This window comes from Gymnoscopelus microlampas (assembly GCF_963454915.1).
Source record: "Gymnoscopelus microlampas genome assembly, chromosome: 3".
NCBI classification, from domain to species: Eukaryota; Metazoa; Chordata; class Actinopteri; order Myctophiformes; family Myctophidae; genus Gymnoscopelus; species Gymnoscopelus microlampas.
In genome coordinates this window covers 325,156-352,619 of record NC_139940.1, presented here as the reverse complement: position 1 = coordinate 352,619, position 27,464 = coordinate 325,156, and the positions used below count along the sequence as shown (strand labels likewise).

Below are 27,464 nucleotides of genomic sequence, written 5' to 3'. Positions count from 1 at the left end.
TGGTGTCTATTTCATGTTTTTTGACCATTGCGAACACATTGGAATGCTTATCATTACGATTGGGTGTGTCTGGAACCCTAATTTGCATATTTCCAAGATGGCGGCTATGTGAAAACGTTAACTTTTGACAGTTTTGGCAAACTTAGTGTCTATTTTATGTTTTTTAACACTTGGGGTGCCAGAGTTTTATTAAATAAGTGTACGTTGAGTGCCTGGATTTTTAACCATTTTTTAACCTTTTTCAAGTAGTCACAAAATATTTTCAGTGATCACCGTCCTCACGGTGATCCCCTAAAAACATTCGGTAATCCGTTCCATTGTTGCAGCCAGTTGAAAATAGTCAAAAATACATTGTAAAAAAAAAAGTACACAGGAGCAGAGATACAGGCTTTTGAAGTCATAAGTTAACCAGGAAGTGGATTAAGGTCTAAATCTTCGAAAATGATATCTCCTGGTGCTGTGAAAGAAAAAAATATATATATATCAACACTATCCCCAAAAAGGTATTCAACATTTTCACCCAGAACACTTTTAGGAACAACCTTAATAAGCAACCTTTGTATGTTACACATATAATGTATTTGAAAGATGAGTGAATGGAGTGCAGCACATTCCTATTGATATAGATAGGAGTATTTGAAACAATCTTACAATTAATGCACAAAAACTGTACGTGCATACGTGGGCTGGGCGTATCAGTATAGTATAGGCATATATGGAGATCCGGTTGTCCAGAACCGCTGATCCAAACGATATGCCTCTCTCTGAAGACGGGGGGGGGGGGGGGGGTGCCGCAACTGTGGCAATCTTCCTGCATTGTCCCGGTGCCTAAGAAAAGTTGCACCTTGTGACTACAGGCCAGTGGCTCTGACATCAAAGAGCATGAAGACCTTTGAGCGTCTGGTACTGAATCAACTGAGACCGATGGTGAGTGAATACCTCAACCCCCTTCAGTTTGCATACCAGGCGGACATTTGATGATGCCATCATCTACATGCTAAACAGGGCATTCACACACCTTGACACCCTGGGCAACACAGTCAGAATCATGTGTTTTTACTTCAACACTATCCAGCCACAACTGCTTGCTGAGAAGCTTGCGTTGATGATGTGGACCACGGCTTGGTGGCATGGATCACAGACTACCTCTCGGGCAGACCGCAATATGTGAGACTGCAGGGTTGTCAGTCGGAGGTGCTGGTGAACAACACGCTGTCCCCAGGGCACAGTGCTGTCACCTTTCCTGTTCACCCTATACACATCTGACTTCCGATCAACTCCAAGACATAGCCCCTACAGAAGTTCTCAGATGATAGCAAGACCAAGGATGATGGTGGTGGACTATGGCCCGACCAAGAGGGTACCTCCGGTCCCCAGCACCATACTGTACATGCTGAGGTGGTGGAGATTGTAGCCAACTACAAGTTTCTAGGAGTGCACCTGAACAGGTCGTTGGACTGGTCTGACATACTCTAATGTAGGAGCAGGCTGTTCTTCCTGAGAAGACTCCGATGTTTTGGCGTGTGCAACAGGATGCTGTAAATGGCTGGTGAGGAAGGTGGGCTCCGTCGTGGGGACCTCACTGGAGGGGTGGCTAAGGTGCGTACAGTGAGGAGGCTGGACGCTATCATGGCAAACACGTCCCTCTCCCTTCACAAGGATATAGTGGGGCATCCCAGGGTAGATTCACCTACCCCGGGGTGGAACTGTTTGAGACTTGGCATGTCTTTTGTGCAGGTAGCTATGAGGATTTACAACGAGACACACGTTGGTCGCTCTGCCAGGTCAACTGTCTATAAAGAATACATCACATGGATGCACCTGGGACGTATCATCAGTGTTGTAGCCTGGGGTCATAGGGTGTTTCGGGTCTCGCAACAAACACCCTCGCCCAGGTGACCCAGCCGGGGTTGATCAAGCCCCAACTTACGTCCCAGGACCCACGGTCAGTCCTATAGGGAAAGACAGGGCCACTCAGTCCGCTTCTCCGGAACTACTCTGCCGGAACTCGAGGAGGCTCTGGCACGTGGAGGGACTAGGCTCTGTGGGTGGCCTCCTGGCCGGGCTCCTCCTTCGTCTCACCAGGTCCAGGACCTGAGCACTGTACCAGATCCACTGCACCAGATCCGCTGCAACACCCCGATCCAAACATCCAAGCAGTGATTGTACTGGTTGCACGGTTTGACAGGACATTGTAACCTGGTGTTGTTATTTTTCTGCATAGTGCAGGATAGTTTGTACAGGTGTATACTTTTGTTCTTTAGTGATGGTGCATCTTATTGTTATTCCTTACCTTTGTATTGCTGTATACATTCCTTACTCTGTATCTGTAACTTTGTAACTCTGACTGCTGTGCTGCCTCTGGGTGACTGAAATTCCCCTGTGCGATCAATAAAGGTATCTATCTATCCATTGTGCTTATATGTTGTCATCTGGACCCCTCATTGTTGGTGAGGCATCCTCACACCCACATAATCAGGTGCTACTGTGAGATCCAGTGTTGCCTCCTTAAGTTAATTTCAAGGACCCCCATAACCCTGAGGAACTAAATGGACCCATAAGGGTCTATTTGGTTCCATTTGTACACTCTCAGAGTTACACACCTGAAAGGGGCCTTTTGGAACCCCCTCAAGGAACCATGAGGGTACCACACTTTGAGACCCACTGGTGTAACAGAGTGTATCCAGTGAGGCAACATGCACACTACTTCTGTTTGACCAGAATGGAACAGAGCCTTCATTCTGGTCAAACAGAAGTAGTGTGCATGTTGCCTCACTGGAAACACTCTGTTACACCAGTGGGTCTCAAAGTGTGGTACTCTAGCCTACTGGCTTATTATCTGTATCAATAGGGATGTGCTCCACTCCATTTTTCTATTGTTTCAATAAAATTGTATGTGTAACATACATAGATTGCTTTTTTTAGGTTGTTGATAGTGGTCATATTGGTAATAAGCTAATTAGAGTGCTCTAGATAGATTTAATCATTAATCTGAGCATTCCAATGTGTTTCTAATGCTTAAAAAAAAAAACATAAAATCGACACCAAGTTTGCCAAAAGTGTCAAAGGTTAAGTTATAACTCGTTTTCACATAGCCACCATCTTGGAAATATGCATATTAGGGTTTCAGACACACCCAATCGTAATGATAAGCATTCCAATGTGTTTGCAATGGTCAAAAAACATGAAATAGACACCAAGTTTGTATTTATAGCTCATCTGGTTCAAAAGTTACAGCCAAAACCGTTTTACATGGCGGCCATTTTGGATTTGGCCCCTATGGCGACCCCAAAGGTCGCCTGCTCGGGCGCCCTAGCTAAATCATTAGAGCATGCCCTGGGCTACATCTGGGCCAAATTTGGTGCATTTAAGACTGATTAGCGCGAAAATATCCCTAAGGCCCGGGACAATTGCTGAAATATTGTCCATATAGGTGATTATGCTAATAAAAGCTAATTATGCTAATTCTGAAAATTGCTCAACATATGCAAGTTAGCATCCGGCAGTTTCCACATGCTGGGGACCCATACTCAACATTTCTAACATAAAACCTTGGTGTACTCAACATTTCCGGGTTCACATTCTGGCAAGCGGACTAAGTGGTGGAGGGGGTTACAAGAAGAAGAGGACAACGCCTTGAAGCAAATCCAATGTTATTATTTGATCAAAACATTTTGTTAAGACTTGTCTTTTCTAGTTGTTTAACCCATTAGGACAGGGAACGCATCTGTGTCACTTAAGATTTATTCGGCTATTCAAAAAAACATCAGATCTACAAGCTCATAGCGCTTCAGATATTCATTCAGATATTATAATACAACAAAAAGGCTAAATGGCACCATCAGCATCTTCAGTGATGTTGTAGTAGCCTACAGGTGTAAACGTGTGTTTACAAGAAAACATAAGAAGTGGGTTTCAGGTGAGCTGATTTGATACACAGCCAATACACACAGTTGTCAACAGTTTCAGTAAAATTGTTAATTTCTTAACTCATTAATAACATTTCATGTAATCATACAACAGGACAAAGGTGACACACTCAGCAGGGTACACAGCACTGCAGGGAGTTGCACCCTGGATCCAGCAGATGCTAGAAGTACTACTACCAGTGCTTGTTGGCTTTGTGACACACCACCATGTCTTACTTGCATGTGAAAACAGAAAATATTAAAAAAGGGCTGAATAGCCGGTGTAAAAACACAAATCGGCTGATTACAAGCCAATCTACAAGCTTGTAGATCGGCTATTTAAAAACATTAATGAAGTGTTTTGGAATATTTGCATACATAACTGTCTCAAATAGGAACACACAGTATCCCCTGTCACAGTGGTTCTCAAACCTTTTAATTTCAAGGACCCCCAGTTTGATATGCATTAGACCAAAGACCCCCATTTGATAACATTTTCTATATCTCTGGGACCTCAATCTATATTACAAAATCCTATCTCTCAGAGTGTACAAATGGAACCAAATGGACCCCTGAGGGTCCATTTGATTCCATTTGTACACCCTCAGTGCCCTATAATGTACAATAAACAAGAGCATGGGGGCCTAGACATACACAAACAGATCAGATACAGTGATTAGAATCAACATCTACAATACATTACATTGTCTGAAACAGTCCATCACTAATTAGATTTCTCCTCATTTAGCAGTATAATATATATCATGCATGTTACACTGAGCGGTTTACAGAACCCCCCACACACCCCAGATGGAGGTAAACATGTGTTGACCAACAACACACATTGACCCATGACCACAAAACATTAAACTGTCATGTTAAATAACAGTACAAAAACGGAGCTAGAGCTCTTTCCCTCAAACTGCTATATAATAACCAAGCTAAAATATATTATAAATAATATGAAATATAAAATCGGGGACTAGATATGTGTCTAGCATGGACTTTTTATTAGCTTTAAGCAGCTTTCAGCCCACTATAAAGCCTGCAGCAGCAGCTATATGAAAACAGCAGTTACAGTCAGCCCAATACACACTCATAACATCCCAGATTGATCTAACAATGAATCCACTGTCCATTCATCAGCTCACCAGGTTATCTGAGCACACAACCGTTAGCTTTACAGTGTTATAAACGGTCCCATACAGCCTTTAAACCCCTCAATAAATGACGCTAACGCGCTAATTTCGCTAGCATCTCCTCCTTTCAACAAATAAGAGCCTTAAACTAAGCTAAATGTATATTTAAAATCATATTAAACATAACATCGTCTTCCTTAGGGACTAGGGAGTATATACTGATCAATGATTATGTCCTATTAGCACAATTGGAGCCATTTAAACGTCTGTTTACAACGTTAGCATAGCATCCCTTGGTCATATAAAAAAAAGAAACATCTGTCAGTTTAAACACACAATGTTACACAATGTGTTAAGTGCCGTTTTGTGGCGTTTTGTGTCTGACTATGCTCTCACCAGTGGATCTGCTGTTTTCATACTGACGATGTAAACAGTAGGTTTAAAAGGCCAGCCGCTCGTTTCACTCCCAAACCTGGCAACGCTGGCCGTAACGGAAGGCTGCGACGGAGATGTAAGAATCCACGGCTTGATGTCATCAAAAGCTCATAAAACATCAAATCTAAACGTTATTGGGTCCCAACCAGCACAAAGAGACCATCCGTTGGGGCTCGCGTGGCCCATATAGTCCACACAGTCGCTTCTTTTGGGCTTTGTTTTCCCAGACCGGGTCGCTCGATTCTCTCCCACAGTCTGGCAACGCTGGCTGCAGCGGGCCCGGGCCCGGGCGTGCCCTCTCGCATGTACGCATGTCTGCTTGTCAGACCAATCACAGCCCTTGCTGACTTTGTCCCTCCCCTTAAATCCACGCCTCCTGCGCTGCTCGTATCACTTCTCATGTTATCGTGCGGATGCTACGTCTCTCCGTCCGATGAGAGATTACTATGGAAAGTGTTCTACTTGATGTCGCTTCATATTATATCACTGATCTACTTTCATTTCGTCGTCTTTTGTCTGAGGTGAGTAATATTACTTTATATTTACTTTTTTCCCGCCTTTATTACTTTATATATTTTTTTCCCGCCTTTTTTGGAACCTACATCTACGTTCATATTTCAAACACAGTTTGTACCCCATGGCCACGGATGTTATAATTATGTACGGGCCATCAGAAGTAGCCGTATCTTCCGTATTGTTCAATAAAAACGCATCTTAATCCGATCGGTGGCCATTTGCTCATAGTGGGCACAGTCTATCAGAGTGCAGTACACCTACCAACCGATGGGTAAAGCAGTTGAAAGCATGGCGGACATGCTGAGAAAATGGCCACCGATCGGATTAAAATGCTTTTTATTGAACAATACTGAAGATACGGTTACTTCTGTGGGCTCGAACAGAATTGTCACATCCGTGGCCATGAGGTAAGAACTTTATATTTGAAATTTGAACGTGTATGTACATGTACGGTCCTTAAATGAATTAAGTGCAATGGCCAGGTTGCGTTTGTTTCAGGCCCCAGGACTCTGGGTAATGGTTTGTTTTAATAAACTTATGTCACAATCGACCTGTCCATAACAATTCATTATACAACGCAGAATGCAGCTTTTAATCAACATTGCATTTGTTATATCAACAACAACATGTTGGTTTTCACATCCGTGTAATGAACTAGAGTTAGTCAGAAGCTAGCTTTCATCTGTAGTCCCTGAGCAGGCTGTTAAAAGTGGTGATATAACTATCCATACAAAAACGGTTGTATTAATACCATACAAGACCAGTAGACATAGTACAGGAGACAGAACAATGATATTTTATATGTTAGTGGACTTTACTGAGACAATGGCAAACAACGTGGCTTTGACTCAGTATAGAGTAACATGAGTTTAACTCTAGAAGGAGATGCTGTTGTAATTTGACTGTTTTACTAGCAGTAAATAGACATTCATTTGACGCACTGTTTGGTTCAACAAGTGTTTATCTGCACCGAGCATTGTACTGGGTTGACTAATGTTAGAGGACGACGCGGTTTTGTTGTTTGTTGTTGTTTCTCTCGCTGAACCTGGCAACTGCCATGTCCGCTTATTGTAAGCGGATGGTCGCGCTTCTTTTGGGGCTTGTTTTGGGGTTGAAAAGGACCGTATGAGAGTAGACGGTGCACGGTTGGTCGTACCGTGTCGGTCGCGCATGCGCGCCACTCTCAATTGTATATTAGGATCATCATATTTATGATTATGTGCCCACATTTGCCTCTAAATTGTGGAGAAACTGGAACCAAACTGTCAATCAATTGTTTCCGCCCAGACACGTTTCACTGTCGCACATGCTAAAAAATAGTGAGCTTGTAGATCGGCTATTTTCAAATAGACTATGTATAAAATAAGGCTAAAGTGGTTCAGGTATGTTTTATAATGTAACTAGAAAAAGTGCTCCTCGGAGCACAGGTCTCCGCCAGGTCACGTCGTTATTGTGGCCTCCTGGTGGCGCTATAATAGGCCAATGTGAAAAGGGTGGCATTTCTTCCTCGGCCTAGTGGGAATGAGCGTGCATTCATGATTTGAGGCATTTTGTTGCAAAAATGTGTTTTGCTAAATTAGACTTGCTGGTGGCGCTATAACAGGCCAATGTGAAAATGGGGGGATTTCTTCCTTGGCCTAGTGGGAATGTGCGTGCACATTTTCACGGAAATCATGATTTGAGAAATTTTGTTCAAAACGGACCAATCCTGCCAACTTTGGAAGCCAACCTTAGCCAATCAGGATGGAATATGAAATATCGGACAGATCCGTCTTGATCACATGACTATAGCGATACTGTGTAACGATTTGCGTGACGTTTGGATAAAATCTGTAGGAGTAATGTCCAAAAATGTGTTTTGCACAAATCGGCCTCCTGGTGGCGCTATAACAGGCCCATGTGAAAAATTTGGGGCAGAGGTTCTGCTGTGGCATCGAGGGAGTGTGTGTGTGTGCAGTTTCACAGGGACCGGGGCAACGATGGCGGAGATTAGCTGGTAACAGACAGAAGGACGGACGGACGGACACACGGACGGACGGACGGAGGGTAAAACATACTCTCTCGCCATGCCTTCGGCCTGGCGGAGACAATAATTGATATCTTAAAAGTAACTAGTAACTAAAGTTTTCAAATAATTCTAGTGGAGAAAAAAGTACAATATTTGCCTCTGAGATGTAGTGGAGTAGAAGTAAAAGTATTGGAAATTGGAAATACTCAAGTAAAGTAGAAATACCTCAAAATTGTACTTAAGTACAGTACTTAAGTAAATGTACTTAGTTACTTTCCACCACTGCCTTTTAGCTCGAGACCCAAAATAAATCTATAGTCTCCCCGTGACCCAAACTAGTGAAAATAGCCGATCTACAAGCTCACAAGATGCGACATGTTGCAAGCTTGTAGATCTGCTATTTTCACAAATTCTTTAAAGTACTTTTCCCCCTCTAATTAATTGATTTTTAAATGTATTTGTATGCTTTCGAAAAAAAGTTTTTTGTTGGGAATGTTTTGATAATCTTTTGAAATAATAAAAAAAATGAGGAAGTTTGGAATCACAAAATAAACATATTTACTCGCGTGACCCATACAACACGACCCACATATGGTTCCCGACACACTGTTTGGGAAACGGTGGGTTAGAGTACCTCTTTCTCAAGTGGTATGGTAACGGCCGTCTCTCTTTTGTCATGAGGCGGATCGCTGCTTGGAACAAGATAACAATAAAATCAACAACATGGGAAAAGCTGCCATTCAGCTATTGATTTTGTGTCCAATATTGTTTGTTCTGAAAATAATAATAAATTGATTGTTTGACTGTGCTATGAAATCTAGCAGCGCAGGTATGGTTTTCAAATGGCCTATACTATAAACATTGCTTGTGGTGTTTGTCTTCTCCCGAAAATAAAACCAATCCGGTGATCTCCAAAGTAATGCAGCTAGTTTGTTGTGGTTTGCTAAATGACTTACAGTACGTGAAGTGTGTGTTTTATGTTTTTGGGTCTTCATAGTGGCTCCTAACCTAAGCTCTTGTTTGATTTCAACTCGCATAGATCACTGTCATTGGACGCTATGGTAGCACCAATGCCCGGGCCAAGATCCCATTGGGCTTCTACTATGGCCACACCTACATCTTACCATGGGAGAGTGAGCTGAAGTTAATGCACGACCCGCTGCGGGGAGAGAGCGATGCGGCCAGCCAGCCAGATGTGGACCAGCACCTGGCCATGATGGTGGCACTGCAGGAGGACATCCAGTGCAGGTGAGCCAGGACATGAACCACTCCCACAGTTACATCACTCTGGTTACTTTACAAGTTAGATAAAATGGTGAAAGCAGCTGACCACACAAGCCAGTACCGTCCACACTGATTCCAATCACTTTCATAACCCATTTGTTTAATGTAATTGGAAGTTATAAAATAATTGTAAGAGACTCTTGTCTCTGCCTAGACTAGAGGAACAGCTCCGACAGTGGCGCACACACACATGCTCACAGGGAGCAGCCCCAACTCGTAATGTAGTCACAGTGAGAGACAGTTTCTTGTCAAAATCAACTTTTCTCGTTTCACAGCTTGAAATTATTTTAAAAGAATTACTTTCTACACATAAAGTACTGGAATGTCTGCACAGCAGCACCCAGTGGCGTCTCCACTCCATCTTGTCAATGAGTAAACAATCACCATTCTATTGGAGCTGTCGGCTCACAAGGCAAGTCATTTCAGGGGAAGAGGAATGCTCATTTTGGTTAATTCGTCGTCCCGTTTTGGTCGTACCACAACAGTTATTCGCACAAAATAATACTCACAATTATATTTTGAAGTCACACAGATGACATTTCGGGCGAATATGCACAATTTGAAGCCCTTTAGAGTCCATGGAAAGTGCAGTGATGTGTCTCTTCTTCGTCCCTCTTCCCATCCAGGTATAACTTGGCGTGCCACAGGCTGGAGACGCTGCTGCAGAACATCGACCTGCCGCCGCTCAACAGCGCCAACAATGCCCAGTACTTCCTGCGCAAGCCCGACAAGGCTGTGGAGGAGGACCAGCGTGTCTTCTCCGCCTACCAGGACTGCATCCAGCTGCAGCTCCAACTCAACCTGGCCCACCACGCGGTCCAGAGGCTACGCGTGTCCCTGGGCGCCGGACGCAAAACGCTTCCAGAGGCCGGAGCCACGGTCGCAGATGCACAGGAGCTGATTCAGAACTCTTCCACCGAGCAGCTGAGGACCATCATCCGCTACCTGCTGGACACGCTGCTCAGCCTGTTGCACTCCAACAACGGTGAGGAGAATGGTGGGTGGTTCAGGCAGGGTGATGGGTTTGGGTGGGGGGGGCTGTGATTCATTTGAGTGTTTTGTGATTGAGTTTAACTGCATGTGTTATTAACCACATGACATCTAGCATCCCTACTATGGACATGTCATAATAGACTTATATAACTTATATAACTTATATATAGATATATAGTATAATGGACCCTTCGCTAAGCCCCACCCACTCGACTCTGTGACTGGTGGTGCAAAGTTAGTCACACCCAGGCCTGGCAGCGCCTGGCAATCTCTGCTTCTCACCCATTGACTTGCATGTTAAATGATGGCTTTTCCCCTTAAAAATAATCGATCATTTCAGGAGCAAGAGCTTCAAAATCTCTTCTAAATCTAGTCAAGAAAGCCTGCAGTAGGCTATGCACTGGACAAATGTGCATGACATTATTTCAATAAACTAAAAACATGGGAAATGTTAGAGGGAGTAATAGCCATGGATACACGATGGTCGACTGTCACGACCGTCATGGATGAACTTCAACCTGGTGTTTGCACTTTCTCCATTTATGGCCCGTACATCTACATAAACGTTCATATTTCAAATATAAAGTGCTTATCCCATGGCCACGGATGTTACATGTATATACGGGCTCTCAGAAGTACCTGTATCATCCGTAATGTTCAATAAAAAGCATTTTAATCTGATCGGTGGCCATTTTCTCCATATGCTTTCAACGGAGTGACCCTATCGGTTGGTAGGTGTATTGCACTCGAATACATTATGATAAAATGGCCACTGATCGGATTAAAATGCTTTTCATTGAACAATACGGAATATACGGGTAATTTTGAGAGTCCCGTGCATAATTGTAACATCCGTGGCCATGGGGTAAGCACTTTATATTTAAAATCTGAACGTTTATATAGATGTACGGACCGTAAATGGAGAAAGTGCAAACACCAGGTTGAAGGTGATCCTTGACTGTAACAGGAGTTTTCATGTACCGCAGGGACTGCAGTAGCAGTTAACAAATAGACGAACAAATGAATTAATATACTTTAACGTGCGGAATCCGAAACAGGCAGCGCTGTGATTCTGAATTTTGTTACGATTACGGTGATTAGTAGCCTATTATTGACACCACCTGGGCGAGTGAATCGTGTAACTTTCCCGAGGTAAGTTAGGCTGCGTATGTGTTCAACAACACAGCCATGAAGCCTTGCAGTTTAAGTGCAGATTTCAGCTTGGGAAAAGTAGCCTCCAACGGGTTTGGGTACGTGGTTCATAGTCACCATTACGTTATCGTGGTATTCCTATTCTTGCCATTATGTTGGAAATGATTGTGTGTGTGCGGACGATAACATTGACAGCTATGGCAGGTGACGAAAGCTTGCCAGACCTATGCCAGGCTAGCAACGGTTGCTAAGCTGGCACTGGACAATCGCTTTTGGGGTGGGGTTTAGCGAAGGGTCCATTGGCAGCCACATACAGTATGTAATAGGGGTGCACAGTGTGCACTACATTCTTATGTTCTTAACAGAAATTGAGCTAAGGCCAGTGAAGTCTCAAGTTGAAAAAATAATGAATTGCATTAATTTCTTGAAGTAAACATTGAAAATGGGTCCCACAGACCCGACAGTGTTTAAGCATAACCTATGAAATTGTACACGTTTGACTCTGAGAGTGTTGGATAGTTTTTGTCTAGATCAACAAGATGATGTGGTTTCAAAGCAAAATATATTTTTAAAATTTGTTTTATTTCTGATAGGTCAGTGTAGAGAGACAGGAAAACAAGGTCAGAGAGTGAGGAGAGCCGTGTAAGACGCGCTCACTAGGAGAATAGAGTATGGTGTGTGGCTGAGTCACCAGGCACCCAAGTATTTTGACCTACTTTTAATGGACATTGGAGATGCATATTTTATGCCCCAAAATGTACTTAGGGGGGACCACGCAAGTTGTAAATTGGGAATGTATGCCCCACCGTTGTTATGCAATACCCATCCCGTTGTACCTGTTGTCAGAGTTCTCGCTGTACCCCTTTTTTAGAGTACCCTGTGTGGCACTGGTACCCGTTACCACACTTTTGGATGTAAATCGGGAGCAATGCAGGACTTATGTTGACAAAGAGGCTCATATGTAACGCAAAGCTCTGCGAACAATTACACAGAGATTCAGTATGTCCTCCGCAGACCCATGGACTGTCAAGACACAGATATTTGTGTTTTTTTCGGTTATCGGAAAACCGTTGGTCCGAGACACTGCACACCTCTGTAATCTGGGGGACACAGTGTCTTGCTCACGCCAAGTTTGAGGTGCATCGGTTAGACGGCCCACAAATTATGCCACACACACACACACACACACACACACACACACACACACACACACACACACACACACACACACACATTCCGTAAATAGATAGATAATTATACAAGTACATTTGGCAGCCACACTTATCCATGCAGTCCTCCTTAACAGTCAGTCGTCTAATCTAACATAGTGCACCGTTGTGCAGATTCACACGGCTGCTTTCATGAAAGGGAATAATGCATCATCTCCCTAGCGGCAGGCTCTCGCCGTTTCTTTGATTGTCCTATGCCTCTATCCAGAGTACACTGAAGGCATGTTAAAAAATGCCTACAGTAGCCTCATTATTTCTCTAGCCTTGTGGTTGGCTCTCCCCTGAAGAGGCAGCAAGTGGAGCAAGATAAGCAACAATAAAATAAAATTCTCATGAATGTGTAAAAATGGTTGAGTAATGATTTCCTATGTAGGCGTTTGAGGAGACTCCGGTATGCTTGCATGATGCAAAAAAAAAGTGTCGGAATGATTTTGCTCCCACTTTTCTTTGTTTGTCTTCCCTTGTTGATCTTCCACTCAGTTTGTCACGTCCTTACAATACAGATAGTAGCAGTTATTATGGCAATGCTTTTCAAAGTATTCCAAGTCTTCTCAACAGTGAGAGTCAAGGAGAGAATAAGTCAAGGATAGCAACTTAAAATATAAAGGTTTCATTTTAATTTAAATATCATACCGTATTTACCGATATGTGACAAATTATGGGCGGCAGTGAGGCAGAGCGACGGGTTTGTTCTCCGTCTCCGCCTGGTTTAGTTTTGAGTGTCCTTGAGCAAGACATTGAACCCCTATTTGCTCTCAGTGAACTGGATGGTGCCTTGCATGGTTGCCTCTGCCGTAGATATGTAAATGACTGATGCTTGTGAATTAATGCTATACAGTATGTAAGGAACAAGACCGGTTCTAATAACGGTGTGGCTTCCTTGTTGGATCTATGATGTAAAACTAAACCTTTTAAAAAGATAAAAACTAAAGCAAACTGTAAATCCACTAACAATGTATTAAAAATAAACTTAAATTGAAAACAAATATTCCAAATAAAATAAAAATAGAAACTAATGAAAAATGAAAATCAATAATAACCTTGGTGTATTGCACTCGCCCCTGTCTTTTTTTAATCGCTATGGCAGACGGTTCTAAATCTGATTTAGATCAAACTTGGCAGATGAGTTGGAGGTAGGATCAGGACAAAGCTGCAATTTGATTATTTGTTTTTGGTTACATTTATGAAAGTTCAAGGACACAGCGCAAGTTTAGCCCTATGCTTATAGTATGTGGTGCAGTTGAAATAATGATAATAATATAGCAGAGATGCTCGTAGGCCTGCGTCCTGCGTCGCTGACGCACCATATTGCGAAAGGACGCATTCATGACAACTCTAGTGCGTCCATGGGACGCAGCTCCGATTAGCTCCGATAATATATAATATTTGTCAGCTGTGATCTACATGGACTCTCTCGGTTAGGCACCGTTGGTGGAGAAGTATAACTCTCCGGTTAGACACCGTTGTACTGGAGAAGTACTTGGCGTTGTGTGGCAGAAGCAGCAGCACAGCCCCTCGCTGTTAGTCTACGCTACACACACACAGAGAGAGAGAGAGACGGCATGAGGACCTGCTCTTAAACGTGTTAAAACGTCTTGGATAGACCACTGTCTGGAATAATAACTGATCATCATACATACAGGTCTACTACTAATCTTTGTTGCTGTTGTCATCTTAAATTGACCAGCCAAAGTAAAATCCCCGATTTTAGAGTGTTCTCCCACTTGCTTGGAGATCAGAGTGAGTGGTGGATTAACGCATGTTGCCAATCAGCTGTGTAACATTAGCAGGTTAACGATGGCTCGTTGATCCTATGCATTTGACCCTGATTTGACCACAAAGGCAAACAAAAGCACTAATTAATGGCAGCTGTAAGTAACCGGTTGTCTATCGTCTGTGTCTTGTGTATGTTTAATAGGCAACTGGATGTTTTCTGTAGCTTAGAGATATCATAACAATTAATTCCCTGAAGAGGGTAGACCCTCTCCCTCATGCTAAACTTAAAGTGACTTATAAGGTTCCACTTCTCCTCAAAAAGACAACTTTATTTTCCTTTCTCAATGACAAGCCTAATAGTATTATTGCATGTTGACTATGTGCAATAACTGCAAGCCAATGTTCATAGGCATTGTCAGTATTTGTCTTCATTATTTCTTGAATTCCTATTTCTTTATTTGCCAATACTTCCACTGTAAGCCAGTGTTTTCAGTCTACACAATAAATAGTAAAAATAAATTCTACATTCATAAATAATACAAAATAAAATAATAATAATGATTAAAAGGTTCTATGATTAAATGTATTCTATTGGTCAAAGGTATGTTAAATCCACCTGTTGCCCACTATTAGTATTTCTTACCATAAGGTGTGCTAATACTACGGAATCATATACATTTGAAAAAATATATTTATGATTTTTTAATATATGTATATATATCGGTATCGGTCTTGAAAAGCAGGAACGGGTCGCACTGATCTAGATCTGCTATTTTCACAATATGTATCTGTGGAACTGAATCAAACTAAATTAAGTGCCTCAACTCCTAATTCCTCAGGGTGGGGGGTCCCCAGTTAAAATATGATTATTTTGGGGGGTCGCTGCCTGAAAAGGTTGAGATCCACTGCATCAGGATATAATGTACACAGTCACACACGCATAGAAGATATGGAGATTGGAGATCAAAGAAAACGATAGGGGGGGGGACGTGTAATTGGGGACCCATAAAATGTCCCTGGGACCCATCTAAAAGACCACCCTTGCATCCCAGGACCCATTACATTGAAAACCTAGCAACATCACTGATATAGTGCATTTAACCCATCCTTAGTAACAGGAGCAGTGGTCCTTCGGTTTCCCAGGCGGGCTCTCTCTCTCTCTCTAACCATTCAGCTATGGCCGTTGTAATTAATATTTCGATTAATGACTAATGGTCATTAGAATGATAAAACTCAGTCCTTTTGCTCATGATTAGTTTTTTAAAGCCATTCGGACATTTTGCTCTTGTCAAATACTTATTCAGTCACTTAAAACCTATTCTGTCTCTCTGTCTACTCTCTCTTTCTCCCTTCATCTGTTTCTCACTCCTTATATATCTCTCGTTCCGCTCTGTCTTTCCTCCCTATGTCTCTCTGTACTCTCTCTCTCCCCCTCTTTCTGTCTTTCTCTCCATTCTTCTCCTAGGCCACGCGGTACCCTCGGTACTCCAGAGCACCTTCCACGCCCAGGCCTGTGAGGAGCTCTTCAAGCACCTGTGCATCAGCGGCACGCCCACAATCCGTCTACACGCGGGCCTGCTGCTGGTGCAGCTGTGTGGTGGCGAGCGCTGGTGGGGACAGTTCCTCTCCAATGTCCTGCAGGAGCTGTACAACTCAGAACAGCTGCTCATCTTTCCCCAGGACAGGCAAGAGAGGGCACACAAGCTTCACTATTCCGTTTCATAATGAAGTTTTCAAATCTGTTAATTATTGACTGATTATTAAAATTAATTGTTATGACGTGACAGTAGACAGTGTTAAGAGTGATATAGGGTAGGATCATCAACTATCCCTATCTTCTATGTCATTTTCTGCAAATAATACACAAAACACACATTTTGTGATGCCAAACGTGTCGTTTTACAGTATTATTCGTGCATTTCATATTTTTTGCCACATATCAGAAGAAAATTAACATATAGGGTTTGGTAAAATACAGTTCTGTTTATGTCCTGTGTCTGACAAATTGTTATCATGGCTTATAAATGGTCAATTACTTGCTGATAGTAATTCCATGATGTTTATGGCTCATCTACCCCAGGGTGTTCATGCTCCTGTCCTGCATTGGCCAAAGATCCCTCAGCAACAGTGGTGTGTTAGAGGGCCTGCTCAACCTCCTGGACAACCTGCTGTGTCCCTTACAGCAGCCTCAGGCTGCCAGCCAGAGGAGGACTGAAGGTAAAGAAGAAACACCTGACACACCATTCCGCACAACTACTAGCTGGCAGTATCTCAGTGTGCTGTACAAGCAAGCCCGGTCAAAAATCTCTGTACTGAAGTTGAGCCAAGTTCAACTTCTACTGCCACACTGTGAACACATAAATGCTCTCAAAGGCCTCTGAGTTGAGACAAAGGCAAGTTTATGCATAGCACATTTCAACAACAAGGCAATTCAAAGTGAATTGAGAACATTAAGAGCATTAAGACGATGTTTAAAAGAAACGCATATCGTAAAAGACATTTGAATACAATTATAAATGGTTATTAAAGAGTTAAGAGAATAGGCAATAAGTATAAGCTAAAATAAAACTGATAATGTACGAGAATAATGGTACAGTGCAGTACAAGAAATGAATCAAAAGCCTCAATAAAAGACGCCTGCAAACAGAAAAGTCTTCAGCTTTGATTTAAAAGAACTTGACAGCTGTAGCAGACCTGCAGTTTTCTCAGTTTGTTCCAGATATGTGATACGTAAAAACGGAACACTTCTTCCCCATGTTTATTTTTGTCTCTGGGGACAGAAAACAGACCTGTCCCAGACGACCTAAGAGTTCTTGATGGTTCATAATGTAGCAGAAGATCATAAATGTATTCAGGCCCTACACTATTCAATATTTTATAAATCGGTAGTATTATTTTGAAATCAATTGAAATTCACCTCTGAGTCCATGACTTCACCAAGAGGTGAGGTTTTGAGCTCACTGAAAACTTGGGGGTGTTGCCTCTATTTAGGGCTGTCTACTTAGATTTGTTATGGCTATAAGTATAACCTAAGGCACTGCTTTGAGGAGGTAGCTCTCAGAACAGTGAAAATACCAAGATGTCAAGTATTACTAAGATGATATAGTGGCTCAAGAAACTTCAAGCTGTTAATATAACGTTATTGTAGAAGAAAATCATTGAATTGGCAGATTGTGCAACGTGACTGCAAGTTTCCTTTAAAGGCGTAGTTCACCCCCAAAATGACTTTTTTTCTATCGATTACTCACCCCATGGAGACTTCATGGATATAGCCAATAATTTGATGACAAACAGTGGTTCCGGTTGGAGACACAAAGAGTCTCTTTGTGTCTCCTACCGGAACTGCTGCTGGTCATCAAATTATTGACTTAGGAATGCGACGAAAATAAAAAAATATCCATGAATTCAAGTCTCTAAGGGGTGAGTAATCGATTTTTGGGGGTGAACTACTCCTTAAAGGCACTGCAAGTTAAATGAGGGAGATGAAATACTTACCAAAATAGAAAGCTATTGAAACAGTTGTAGGTGAAAGCAGTTTTCCCAGATATGCTGACCTAATTGTAACCTGTGTGCTGAACCATGATATCTGAAATGCTGCTGTCTGCTTTTGGCCAGAGTGTTAAAATTACATTCTGTGTATGCGCTTGTTTTCAAGGTGTGCTGGACATTCCCATGATCAGCTGGGTGGTGATGCTGGTGTCTAGACTTTTGGACTATGTGGCCAGTGTGGAGGACGAGGCTGCAGGCTCTAAAAAGCACCTTGGAGGGAAGGACAGGGACAGGACCTTCACAGGTACTTGAACTGTCTGCAATCGACCACTGAGAACTGAGATGACAGGACCGGTTCACATAGTCTGTGTGCTTAGATTTTCATTGGTGTCATTTCTTTATTGGCTGTCAAGGAAATACTTTGTGTGTGTCAGCCTTCCTCAGACTCTTAACCATATGCCAGTCTGATTCTTTATTTAAATCCCTACATAATTCACCAATATAACCATCTGGTGTCTAGACAACATTATTACCAACTTGAAGTGAGGGATATAAAGTCAATTAATTGAACTCAAAGTTAGCTTTTTTCTAGTAATCTTATTGGTGGAACAAATATTTTGGATGCAAGAAGGGGTTTGACACAAATAAGTCCATTCTATGACTATTGAAAAGTATTTGCCTTTTCTTGAGCTTTGTAACCTGGGAATTACTGCCTTTGTCAGAGTTGTGTGCAAGTGCCCCTCAAAAGTGAAAGTTATTGAACTAACTCCTCTGCCTTCTTCATCCGTCTCACCATGATTAAATGCAGGGAACCAGTGGAGTTTTATAAACAACAGTCTGCAGTCTCAGAACTCTAGCAGATCAACCAAAGGCAACAGTAGCTTGGACAGACTCTATTCTCGCAAGATCCGCAACAAGCTGGTCCACCACAAGCAGGTAAATGTGTCTCATCCCAACACCATTAGAAAAGCTTTATCCCGATCAACAACTTTGTTGTTGAGTACGTAAAACAAAACACTCTGATTAAAGCATGATTAAAGCATTAAAAAAATATTGGAAATGAAGTGATGATTGTTTTTCAGATGTACTGGAATCTCCAGTGTCATCATTTTCTGAGCTGCAGGATCTTTAAAAAAAATGTCATAATATTTATACATTTTTGAAACTTTAAAAAATAGTCAAAATAGATGGTCTACAAGGTCACAACACGTGCCGATGCAACAATCATTTCATGGAGGCACTGCTTTTCAATGTCACTTTTCACAAACTCTGATTGCACAGTAATAAACTAATATTAGTCGTACCTTTTTAATCTGGAGTCATACTACATGGACCACAATAACGTTTCTATGTGCTCCTTCATCGGCCAGACATTAAATCTTCATGCTGAGTTTGTGTGTTTATGCGTATGTTACGTGGTAGTGATAGCTACACTACTGGCTCTGTGCCTCTGAGCATTTTTGTTGTTCCCAGCGCCTTTGGCACTTTTCTGCTCACACAAGATGCCTAGAAGACACAGGGCCTAAAAGCTTCTCACAGAGTTCAAACGGTGGTGAAATGTGTTGTGTTGGATTGTGTATTTATCATGCCCTTTTCATTGTAGCAGTTAAATCTATTGAAAGCAAAACAGAAAGCTTTGGTGGAGCAGATAGAGAAGGAAAAGATCCAGAGCAACAAAGGTTCCTCCTATAAACTCCTGGTGGAGCAGGCCAAGCTCAAACAGGCCACATCAAAGGTGAGCATTCCCACATAAATGATCACATATCTGCTACCACAATGAAAACAAACTACTTCAACGCTACCCTAATTTAATGAAAGACCTTATTTAGCTTTCTTAAAACGGCTGAACTTGTGATGTTGGGGCTTTCTGAACATGGGTTAACATGGAGAATGATTAAATGTTCGTTCAACTTAGTAACTCTTGGTATCCTCGTGCCTCGCTCTCCCACTGCTCCTTTGATCCCAGCACTTTAAGGACCAGATTCGTCTGCGGCGTACCGCCGAGTGTCCCCGCTTCACGCTGGACACGGAGGCCACGGCGGCCAAGGAGGCCCCCGAGGTGGAACCCCTGCCCTTCACGCTGGCCCACGAGCGCTGCATCTCCGTCGTGCAGAAGCTGGCCCTCTTCCTGCTCTCCATGGACTTCACGTGCCATGCCGACCTGCTGCTCTTCGTCTGCAAGGTCCCAAATCTACCTATTAAATAGCATTTCTAGACTCCTCCTGTCAGTCTGCAAGCAGATGTCATTTGGACACGTTTTTGCATCTTATTCACCCTAAATGATTTCTTGACTGCCTCCATATTAAATGATGGATTACTGGCCATTAAAAAGTGAAAGAACTGGGAGTGATTTTAAGAGAGATGGATTGATGGTCTGTATTGTACTAATAATTGATGTATTAATTTATGAAACTATTAATCTGTAGACTAATACAGAGGTCTTCAACAGGGGGTCCGGAACCGCTAGGGGGTCCTCAGCGTTACTACAGGGGTCCGCCAAATGTTTCTGTGATTTTTACATTAACCACTTCAACCAAGCATCCCTATTCTGAGGAGAACTTTAGCCAAACTTTAGTGGTTTGGTGTAGGGGGAAAAAAGAGCAGACTAAGTACAGAGTGAAAGGTCAGGTTTACTAAGTATTGTTTAAGTGCATGGTTACATTTCTGGAAATACACATTAACATGAATCCAACATGTGAAACAAGTCTATGAAGCTGCCGATGAAATCTATGAAAAAATAAATATTTTATACAATATATAATGGGGGTCCCTGCTTTATCTCGCTCTCAGCCAAGGGGTCCTTGGCCTGAAAACGTTGAAGACCCCTGGACTAATAGATGAAAGTGAAAAGGAAATGTATATTTTTCAGTTCACTATTACTTCATGAGCATGAACTCTCTCTCTCGTGTGGGTGTGTGTGTGTCCACTCTAGGTCCTAGCTAGGATAGCGAATTCCACCCGACCCACCATCCACCTGTGTGAGGTAGTGTCGGAGCAACAGCTGGAACGCCTGTTGCTCCTCCTGGTAGGGACAGACTTCAACCGGGGGGACATCTCCTGGGGAGGAGCCTGGGCCCAATACTCACTCACCTGCATGCTACAAGACATCTTGGCAGGTAGGCGGTTCTGCTCCTGTGGGGCAAATAAGAGTGGTAGGACATGCATTGACATTGTCAAGTGGTGTTTGTGTCATATTTGTTCAAAGGGGTTGCAACAGTTAATCGAACTGATACATTAAATAGTAGCTTTTAAAAAATGGCAAAACTACAAGCGAAAATAGCTGATCTACAAGCGAAAATAGCTGATCTACAGTACATGGTACTACTACAGTACATGCACTCAACGCATTTTTTTGCGTGACACCGTTTTACAGTTTTTTTCTTATTTTCTTTACTTTAAGGACACATAAGGCCCACAAAGTAATTTATGTAATCAATTATGTCCTCCTCGTCCCCCAGGTGAACTGCTGTCCCCGGGCTCTCTGGATGTGATGGACGAAGGGGCGGTGGGGGAGGAGGCCGGCGCGTCGTCCTCTTCAGGGGCAGGGGCCGACTCGGACGACTCCCTGCCCCAGCAGACGCCCATCCCCCTGGTGGAAAGCATCGAAGAGGTCCTGGCGCCTGATATCATCGCAGGTACACCTGGTACCTCCTCTGTTTTCCAAAGTGCGTTGGTAGGCCACCCCGTAAACACACACACGCTCCCAAAAGCACCACATGGATTTTTTTCCCCCCATGAACCCTCACATTTGTATGATCATGATGACGGTGATGCATTTTATGTTTTAAAAAAATTCCCTTCCTTCCCCTCTTCTTTTCATAGCTGCATGTTGTATTTTGTTTTCTTCCACAGTGTTGTTTTGCAGTACTTGTATGGCTTCCTGTGCGGAAATTCTGTTTTGTTTTTTATAGGGTATTTGCAGGTTATTCTAACAGCCTTCATTGTTAATGTACAGTTTTTTTGTGTTTTTGTCTTTTTGAAGTGAGAGTTCAAACATTGCAGATTCATGGCATGTCAATTTGATTACATGCGTTTTCTTATGTCAACTGCAGTCATGTTTGCATGGTCATGATTAGATTTGTATTCCATTTGTAAACTATTATGTCTGTCTTAGGCTGTAATTACTGACATAAATGTAGTAGTAGAAACCACCTTCAACTCAATTTGGCTCTTCTCTATGATTTTGACATTCCTATAAGAATGCACAGATTTGGTAGAGTTGGTTGGATTTGATGAAGTTGTCAGATGGTTTCGACTAGTGTTGGCCAACAAATCCTTTGTCTGGACTCTCCCTATATTACAGAGAAACCAGTGATTTTAATCGGCCTTAAAATTGCCTAGTAACTTTCTAAAGAAAGGCCAGTTTGAGTTTACTTGCTGGTTGTTTTTTTAGTGTGCTTGCTTGGCAATATTAAAGCTGTTTTCGTTATCCAAAGGTGCTCCACCTCTATCATCTTTGGAAAAAGATAAAGACATAGACTTTGACTTGCTACAAGACCTGATGGATGTTGATATTGATCCTTTAGATATTGATTTGGAAAAGGATCCACTCGCCGCCAAAGTATTTAAGGTATGTTAAGCCTGACTTCCCTTGTCTCTGTTCAACTCTGCATTTATTCTGTGTTTTCTCCTATACTGTATTGGTATTTGGCTATTGGTATTGGCACCCTCCAGTTAACAATTGATTTAGTGAAAAATAAATCAGTTCAAGCACCAGTTCAAATGAACACCAAGCGCATCAATAATGTAGCTACACTGACCTCAACCCATCCAAAAGATATTTGAATTGTTACTGCACAGTACACAGCTCCACAACACTACTGAATACCTATTAAATTGTGTAGATGCATTCAATTGGCCAAGCTAACCATCGTCGGTAAAGTGTTACTCTTCCTTTCTCAGTTTGTAATTTAAAATGTTCTTGCATGTAAATGTAGCCATAGGCAACTATTAAACCAACTGTAGCGGTTTTATTTATTTATCTTTTGTCTTGTGCTGTCTTGTGGTAGTTTGCATGCAAGCACAAATGTACAGGTATGTGTGTTGAGAAAGGAATGATTACATTTTGTATTTTTGTTTTTGTCTATTGCTCCCTCCCTCCCTCCTGTCCTTCAGCCTATAAGCAGCACCTGGTATGACTACTGGGGCGCTGACTATGGCACGTATGGATACAACCCCTACATAGGAGGGGTTGGTATCCCCGTGTCCAAACCGCCAGCTGCTGTGGAAAAGACCGGCTCACAGGGTCTCTCCGTTTCTGTGTCACAAGGTGAGAAAGGGGCTAGTGAATGTAGACATTGTAGTTCAATTATTCTTTTCATTTCTTTAGGGCAGGGGTCTTCAACAGGGGTTCCGGGACCCCTAGGGGGTCCTCAGAGTTACTACAGGGGAGCGCCCAAATCCACCCAAATCTTGTAACTTTTTTTTACATTAACCACTTGAACCCTAGCGCCCCGATTCTGGGGGGAACATTAGCCGAAAATTGCAGATCTACAAGCTGAAGGACATTTTGTGTCAAATCTTCATTATCATGGCTGTGACCAGACGAGGTGCCATTAGCACTGTCTTGATTAAAAATGTTTACTCTTGCAGTGTAACGACGAGGCTCTCTTTGCAATTTCACTGCTATCTTTAAGCTGGCGCCCATTATAAGCTGATATGGACATTAACCTCAGATACAGTATGACATCTCATTTACTGAGCGATGCCCACATTTATTGCACTCAATAAATGTCATGATCCGATTTAGCAGGTATCACTTGTTACAACAGTGTCTGCAAATTCTGCATGTTTGATATGGATCCCTTAACTCGATTGAACCGAGAACTTTCCAGTTCCAAGACAGCTGCTCTACCCCTAGAGCCACTGCCTGATTGTTGGCATTGTTAAGGATGAAGAATTTAACAGTGTTCAATTTCTTGCTAGAAGTGGTTTAGCAGTTCAATAGGATCTGGTAAATCCTGGTAGTAATCTTTGGCCTTTTCCCGTCTTTGCTCTTGACAGCATTGGATGCCCGCCTGGAAGTGGGGCTGGAACAGCAAGCAGAGCTGATGCTCAAAATGATGGCCACTCTGCAGGCCGACTCCATCCTACAAGCCCTCACTTCAACTTCACCTACAGGTACACACACATACGGAGCAGGGAAGCAGCAGCAAATATTAAAATCTTAATACATTAATTTATTGGTTTGTAACTTGTTTTTAACGGATAATAAAGTAAATCTTGAATCATAGGACAAAAAAATCTACATTAATCACCCTTTTCTTATCAGTGTTTTACACTACGAAATAACTTGCACCTTTTTGATTTAGGTTCAGAATAGGTACTATTGGTGTACAACATTAGCGATCAATGATAGTCATTGTAGGTTCTTCCTGGTAGTCAAACCAGATGACATGACGTGTGTGTGTCTCTTCTCTCCACCCCCTGTCCCCAGTGGCCCAGGCCTCCAACGGGACAGATGACTCCCTGCTGAGGGGGCTGCAAGGGGGAGGATCCTCTCCTCCAGTCAGCAGCTTGATGGTGCAGGCCTCTTCTATCCCCATGCTGAGCGCTTGCTTCAACAAACTGTTCTCCATGCTGCAGGTCCACCATGTGCAGGTCAGAATGCAGTACCACTACCTAGTTAGAAAAAATCACACCCTGTGTGAAGAGAGTGGTGCCTTTGATGAGCCCCGTATTGATGTTGTCATCAATGTTTGTTTATTGGACACACACCCGGACAGACACACACCCGGACACACGGACACACAGACAAAGTCAGATATAAATCACACCCTGTGTGAAGGAAGCGGTGCCTTTGATGAGCCCCGTATTGATGTTGTCATCAATGTTTGTTTATTGGACACACACCCCGACAGACACACACCCGGACAGACACACGGACACCCGGACACACGGACACACAGACAAAGTCAGATATAGAGCGGTTGGCACCGCTAAAAACTAAACAATAAATACAAGTTGAACCTGGTTTCAGGGCAGGAGGAGACGGAACAAATATCAATCTTTGCCATTCAGCATGGCTACATTACAGCAGATACTGTGCAATCAAAACACACATGCAAAAGGTTAGAGAGTTATGATGCGTTACGGCATGTCACTCTGTCCTTGTCCACCCATTCCCTTTCGACACTCCACAGCTTGGTATTTGGGAAACAGTGGCGGTAATGTAATGTGCCCCTTACCCTAGGTGTCTGTGTTTTTCCATGGGTTCATGAAACCTTCGTCCCTTTTCAATTAGCTGTACTATAAACTCCCTGAATTCAATACCACTTCTACAGGCTTAGATTAAAACTGACTTCAAAGGCTTACAAGGTCACCATCAGTTGCATTTATTTACACATTTGGTGTGTTTCCATCCCACTGATGAGGTGTTTTGTGCTTTAGTTGGAGTCCCTTCTGCAGCTGTGGCTGACCCTCAGCCTCAACTCCTGCTCCAATGGCACAGAAGAGAGCGGCTCTGACATATTCATGTTCAATGCCAGCCGAGTGCCCGCCATCCCACTCAACCAAGGTCAGTGTTCATCATAATGCTGTATGTACTTTTCTGAGGGTGCCTGGTGACTCAGCCAGTTAGTGCAGGATAATTATGCTCCTAGGGAGCGTGAGGATATGGGTTTGAATCTGAATCCCCCATCTTGTCTTGCATTTCTCTCCTCCCTGTCTGCCTCTGAAATAAAGCATAAAATGAAAAAAAGAGAGAAAATAATCTATTCAAACGTGTAAAGTGTTGACCTACAGTGATTCCTCTAGTGGTTCCTCATCACAGTTCTTTTGGAATGTCAAAAAAATTAAGTACTGTGTGGAAACAGGTTTTATCTTCTCCGGCTTGCTAGTGAAAAAACTGATTTATGGGAGAGACGAGAAAAGGCTTTCAGTGTTAGAAAGCATGCTGTGTAGCAAGATGACTTAACCCCCAGCAGTAAATCTTGATTTGGCAAGCTGGCCGTCTTTAATACACACACAACATACTATTCTTTGAATATTGTATTATTATTCGGGAAAAATGTACTGAAAGACCATAAAAGCTATCTTAATTTTAAAGGCAAAAAACATTTGTACACTATCAGAGTAATATTAACAACCAGGATTTTACTGCATGTGTATGTGTATTCAGCCTCCATCAGCAGTTTCCTTACCGTGCTGGCTTGGTATCCCAACACTTCCCTGAGGACCTGGTGTCTGGTTCTTCACTCGCTCACCCTCATGACGAACATGCCGGCCTGTGGTCAGTACTCAACACTTGGTATGTTTTTTTTAGAAAGAGGTTTATATATATATAATCTGAATTAAGTCAGTGTTGTTGTTTTCAACCTTACCATTTTGTATGTGTATGATGAATGAATTAATAAATTACCCCCTTGGTTCCCTACGTAAGATACTGCTGACTTCCTTGTTTTTTTGCAGCCTCCAGCAATGGGCTGGGTGGTCAGGAAAGCACGGCTCAGCAGATGGTGTCCGACCCCACACTGGTGCATTTCCTGGTTCGCTTCCTCTCCGGCAGCAACCCCCACGGAACCAGCCAGCACAGCTCCCAGGTGGGCCCCACTGCCACCCAGGCCATGCAGGAGTTCCTCACCCGACTGCAGGTGCACCTGTCATCCACCTGCCCGCAGATGTTCAGCGAGTTCCTGCTCAAGCTCATGCACATCCTGTCCAATGAGAGGTACGAGTGTCTTGTCATGGTGTTCTGTGTAGTGACAACTTATGTGTTTCACTGCCATCATCCATGGACATACTTTGGTCCATGGAGTAAGTGCTTGTAATCCTAGGGTCTCTGTTTTGAAGCAGGAGTCGTCTTTACCACAAGTATTAACACCATCCACATAAAGCCTAGACATTGTTTTTGTGTCCATATATAAAGTATTTAAAATGGTCCTGGATCTGGCCCCTCCTGGATACCTGGCCCCTTTATGCGGAAAGTGTTATGCCATTTGTCCTGCCCTAAGACTCCATAAAACAATTATTATAATTATACCACTAGCCACAAGCTAGGCCATTAACCGGCTGATGGAATGCATTGGCATAAATAAGGAATACTAATAAGCCTTTAAGGTGAACCCAAGTGTAGAAACCCTGTTACAATGTGACAAGTGTCTTTTGTCAAAGTCAATTATTTATTTTTCCATCTGACTGCATTGCTTCCGGTTTGAAATGATGAACTTTCTAGTTACGCGTTAACAAGCTGAAGAAAAGCAAGACAACTCCGTGAGGACTTAACTTGATCATGTTGCTGCCTTCTGTATCGGAAACCATTACTGCATGTGTTCAAATCTCATTAATAAACTGGCTCAGTTGATGGTGGTTGTTTTCCCTCTGTAGGAGCCAGTGGTCTTCACCTGACCAAACACGAGAACTTCCACGGTGGTCTAGATGCCATCTCCGTGGGCGACGGCCTGTTCACCATCCTCACAACTCTCAGCAAGAGGGCCACCTCGGTCCAGGTCATGTTGCAGCCCATACTCACATACATGGCCTGTGGCTACATGGGCAGACAGGTGAGGAAAGAGCACACGTTGAAGGCAGCTTGGGGTTTACATGCATCACTGATGCTCTGGAAAATAGTTTGCACTTTCTGATAAACGTTCCTTGT

At 42.8% G+C, this 27,464-nt stretch overlaps 1 protein-coding gene across 1 annotated transcript; it reads left to right on the top strand.

Annotated features, from left to right (window-relative positions):
• Positions 1-882: 882 nt before the first annotated feature.
• LOC311038958 (dual E2 ubiquitin-conjugating enzyme/E3 ubiquitin-protein ligase BIRC6-like) lies at positions 883-27,170 on the top strand (the record flags this gene model as incomplete). The annotated part of the gene is made up of 21 exons (XM_084048589.1): positions 883-927; positions 1,291-1,460; positions 4,024-4,096; positions 9,046-9,254; positions 9,917-10,275; positions 15,846-16,065; positions 16,461-16,597; positions 18,036-18,173; positions 18,678-18,805; positions 19,473-19,604; positions 19,836-20,051; positions 20,802-20,985; positions 21,328-21,504; positions 22,306-22,439; positions 22,985-23,138; positions 23,873-23,989; positions 24,306-24,469; positions 25,259-25,385; positions 25,989-26,117; positions 26,279-26,537; positions 27,167-27,170. The coding sequence occupies 21 exons, from the start codon at positions 883-885 to the stop codon at positions 27,168-27,170; spliced, it is 3,276 nt and encodes a 1,091-aa protein (XP_083904715.1).
• Between the last annotated feature and the right edge of the window lie 294 nt (positions 27,171-27,464).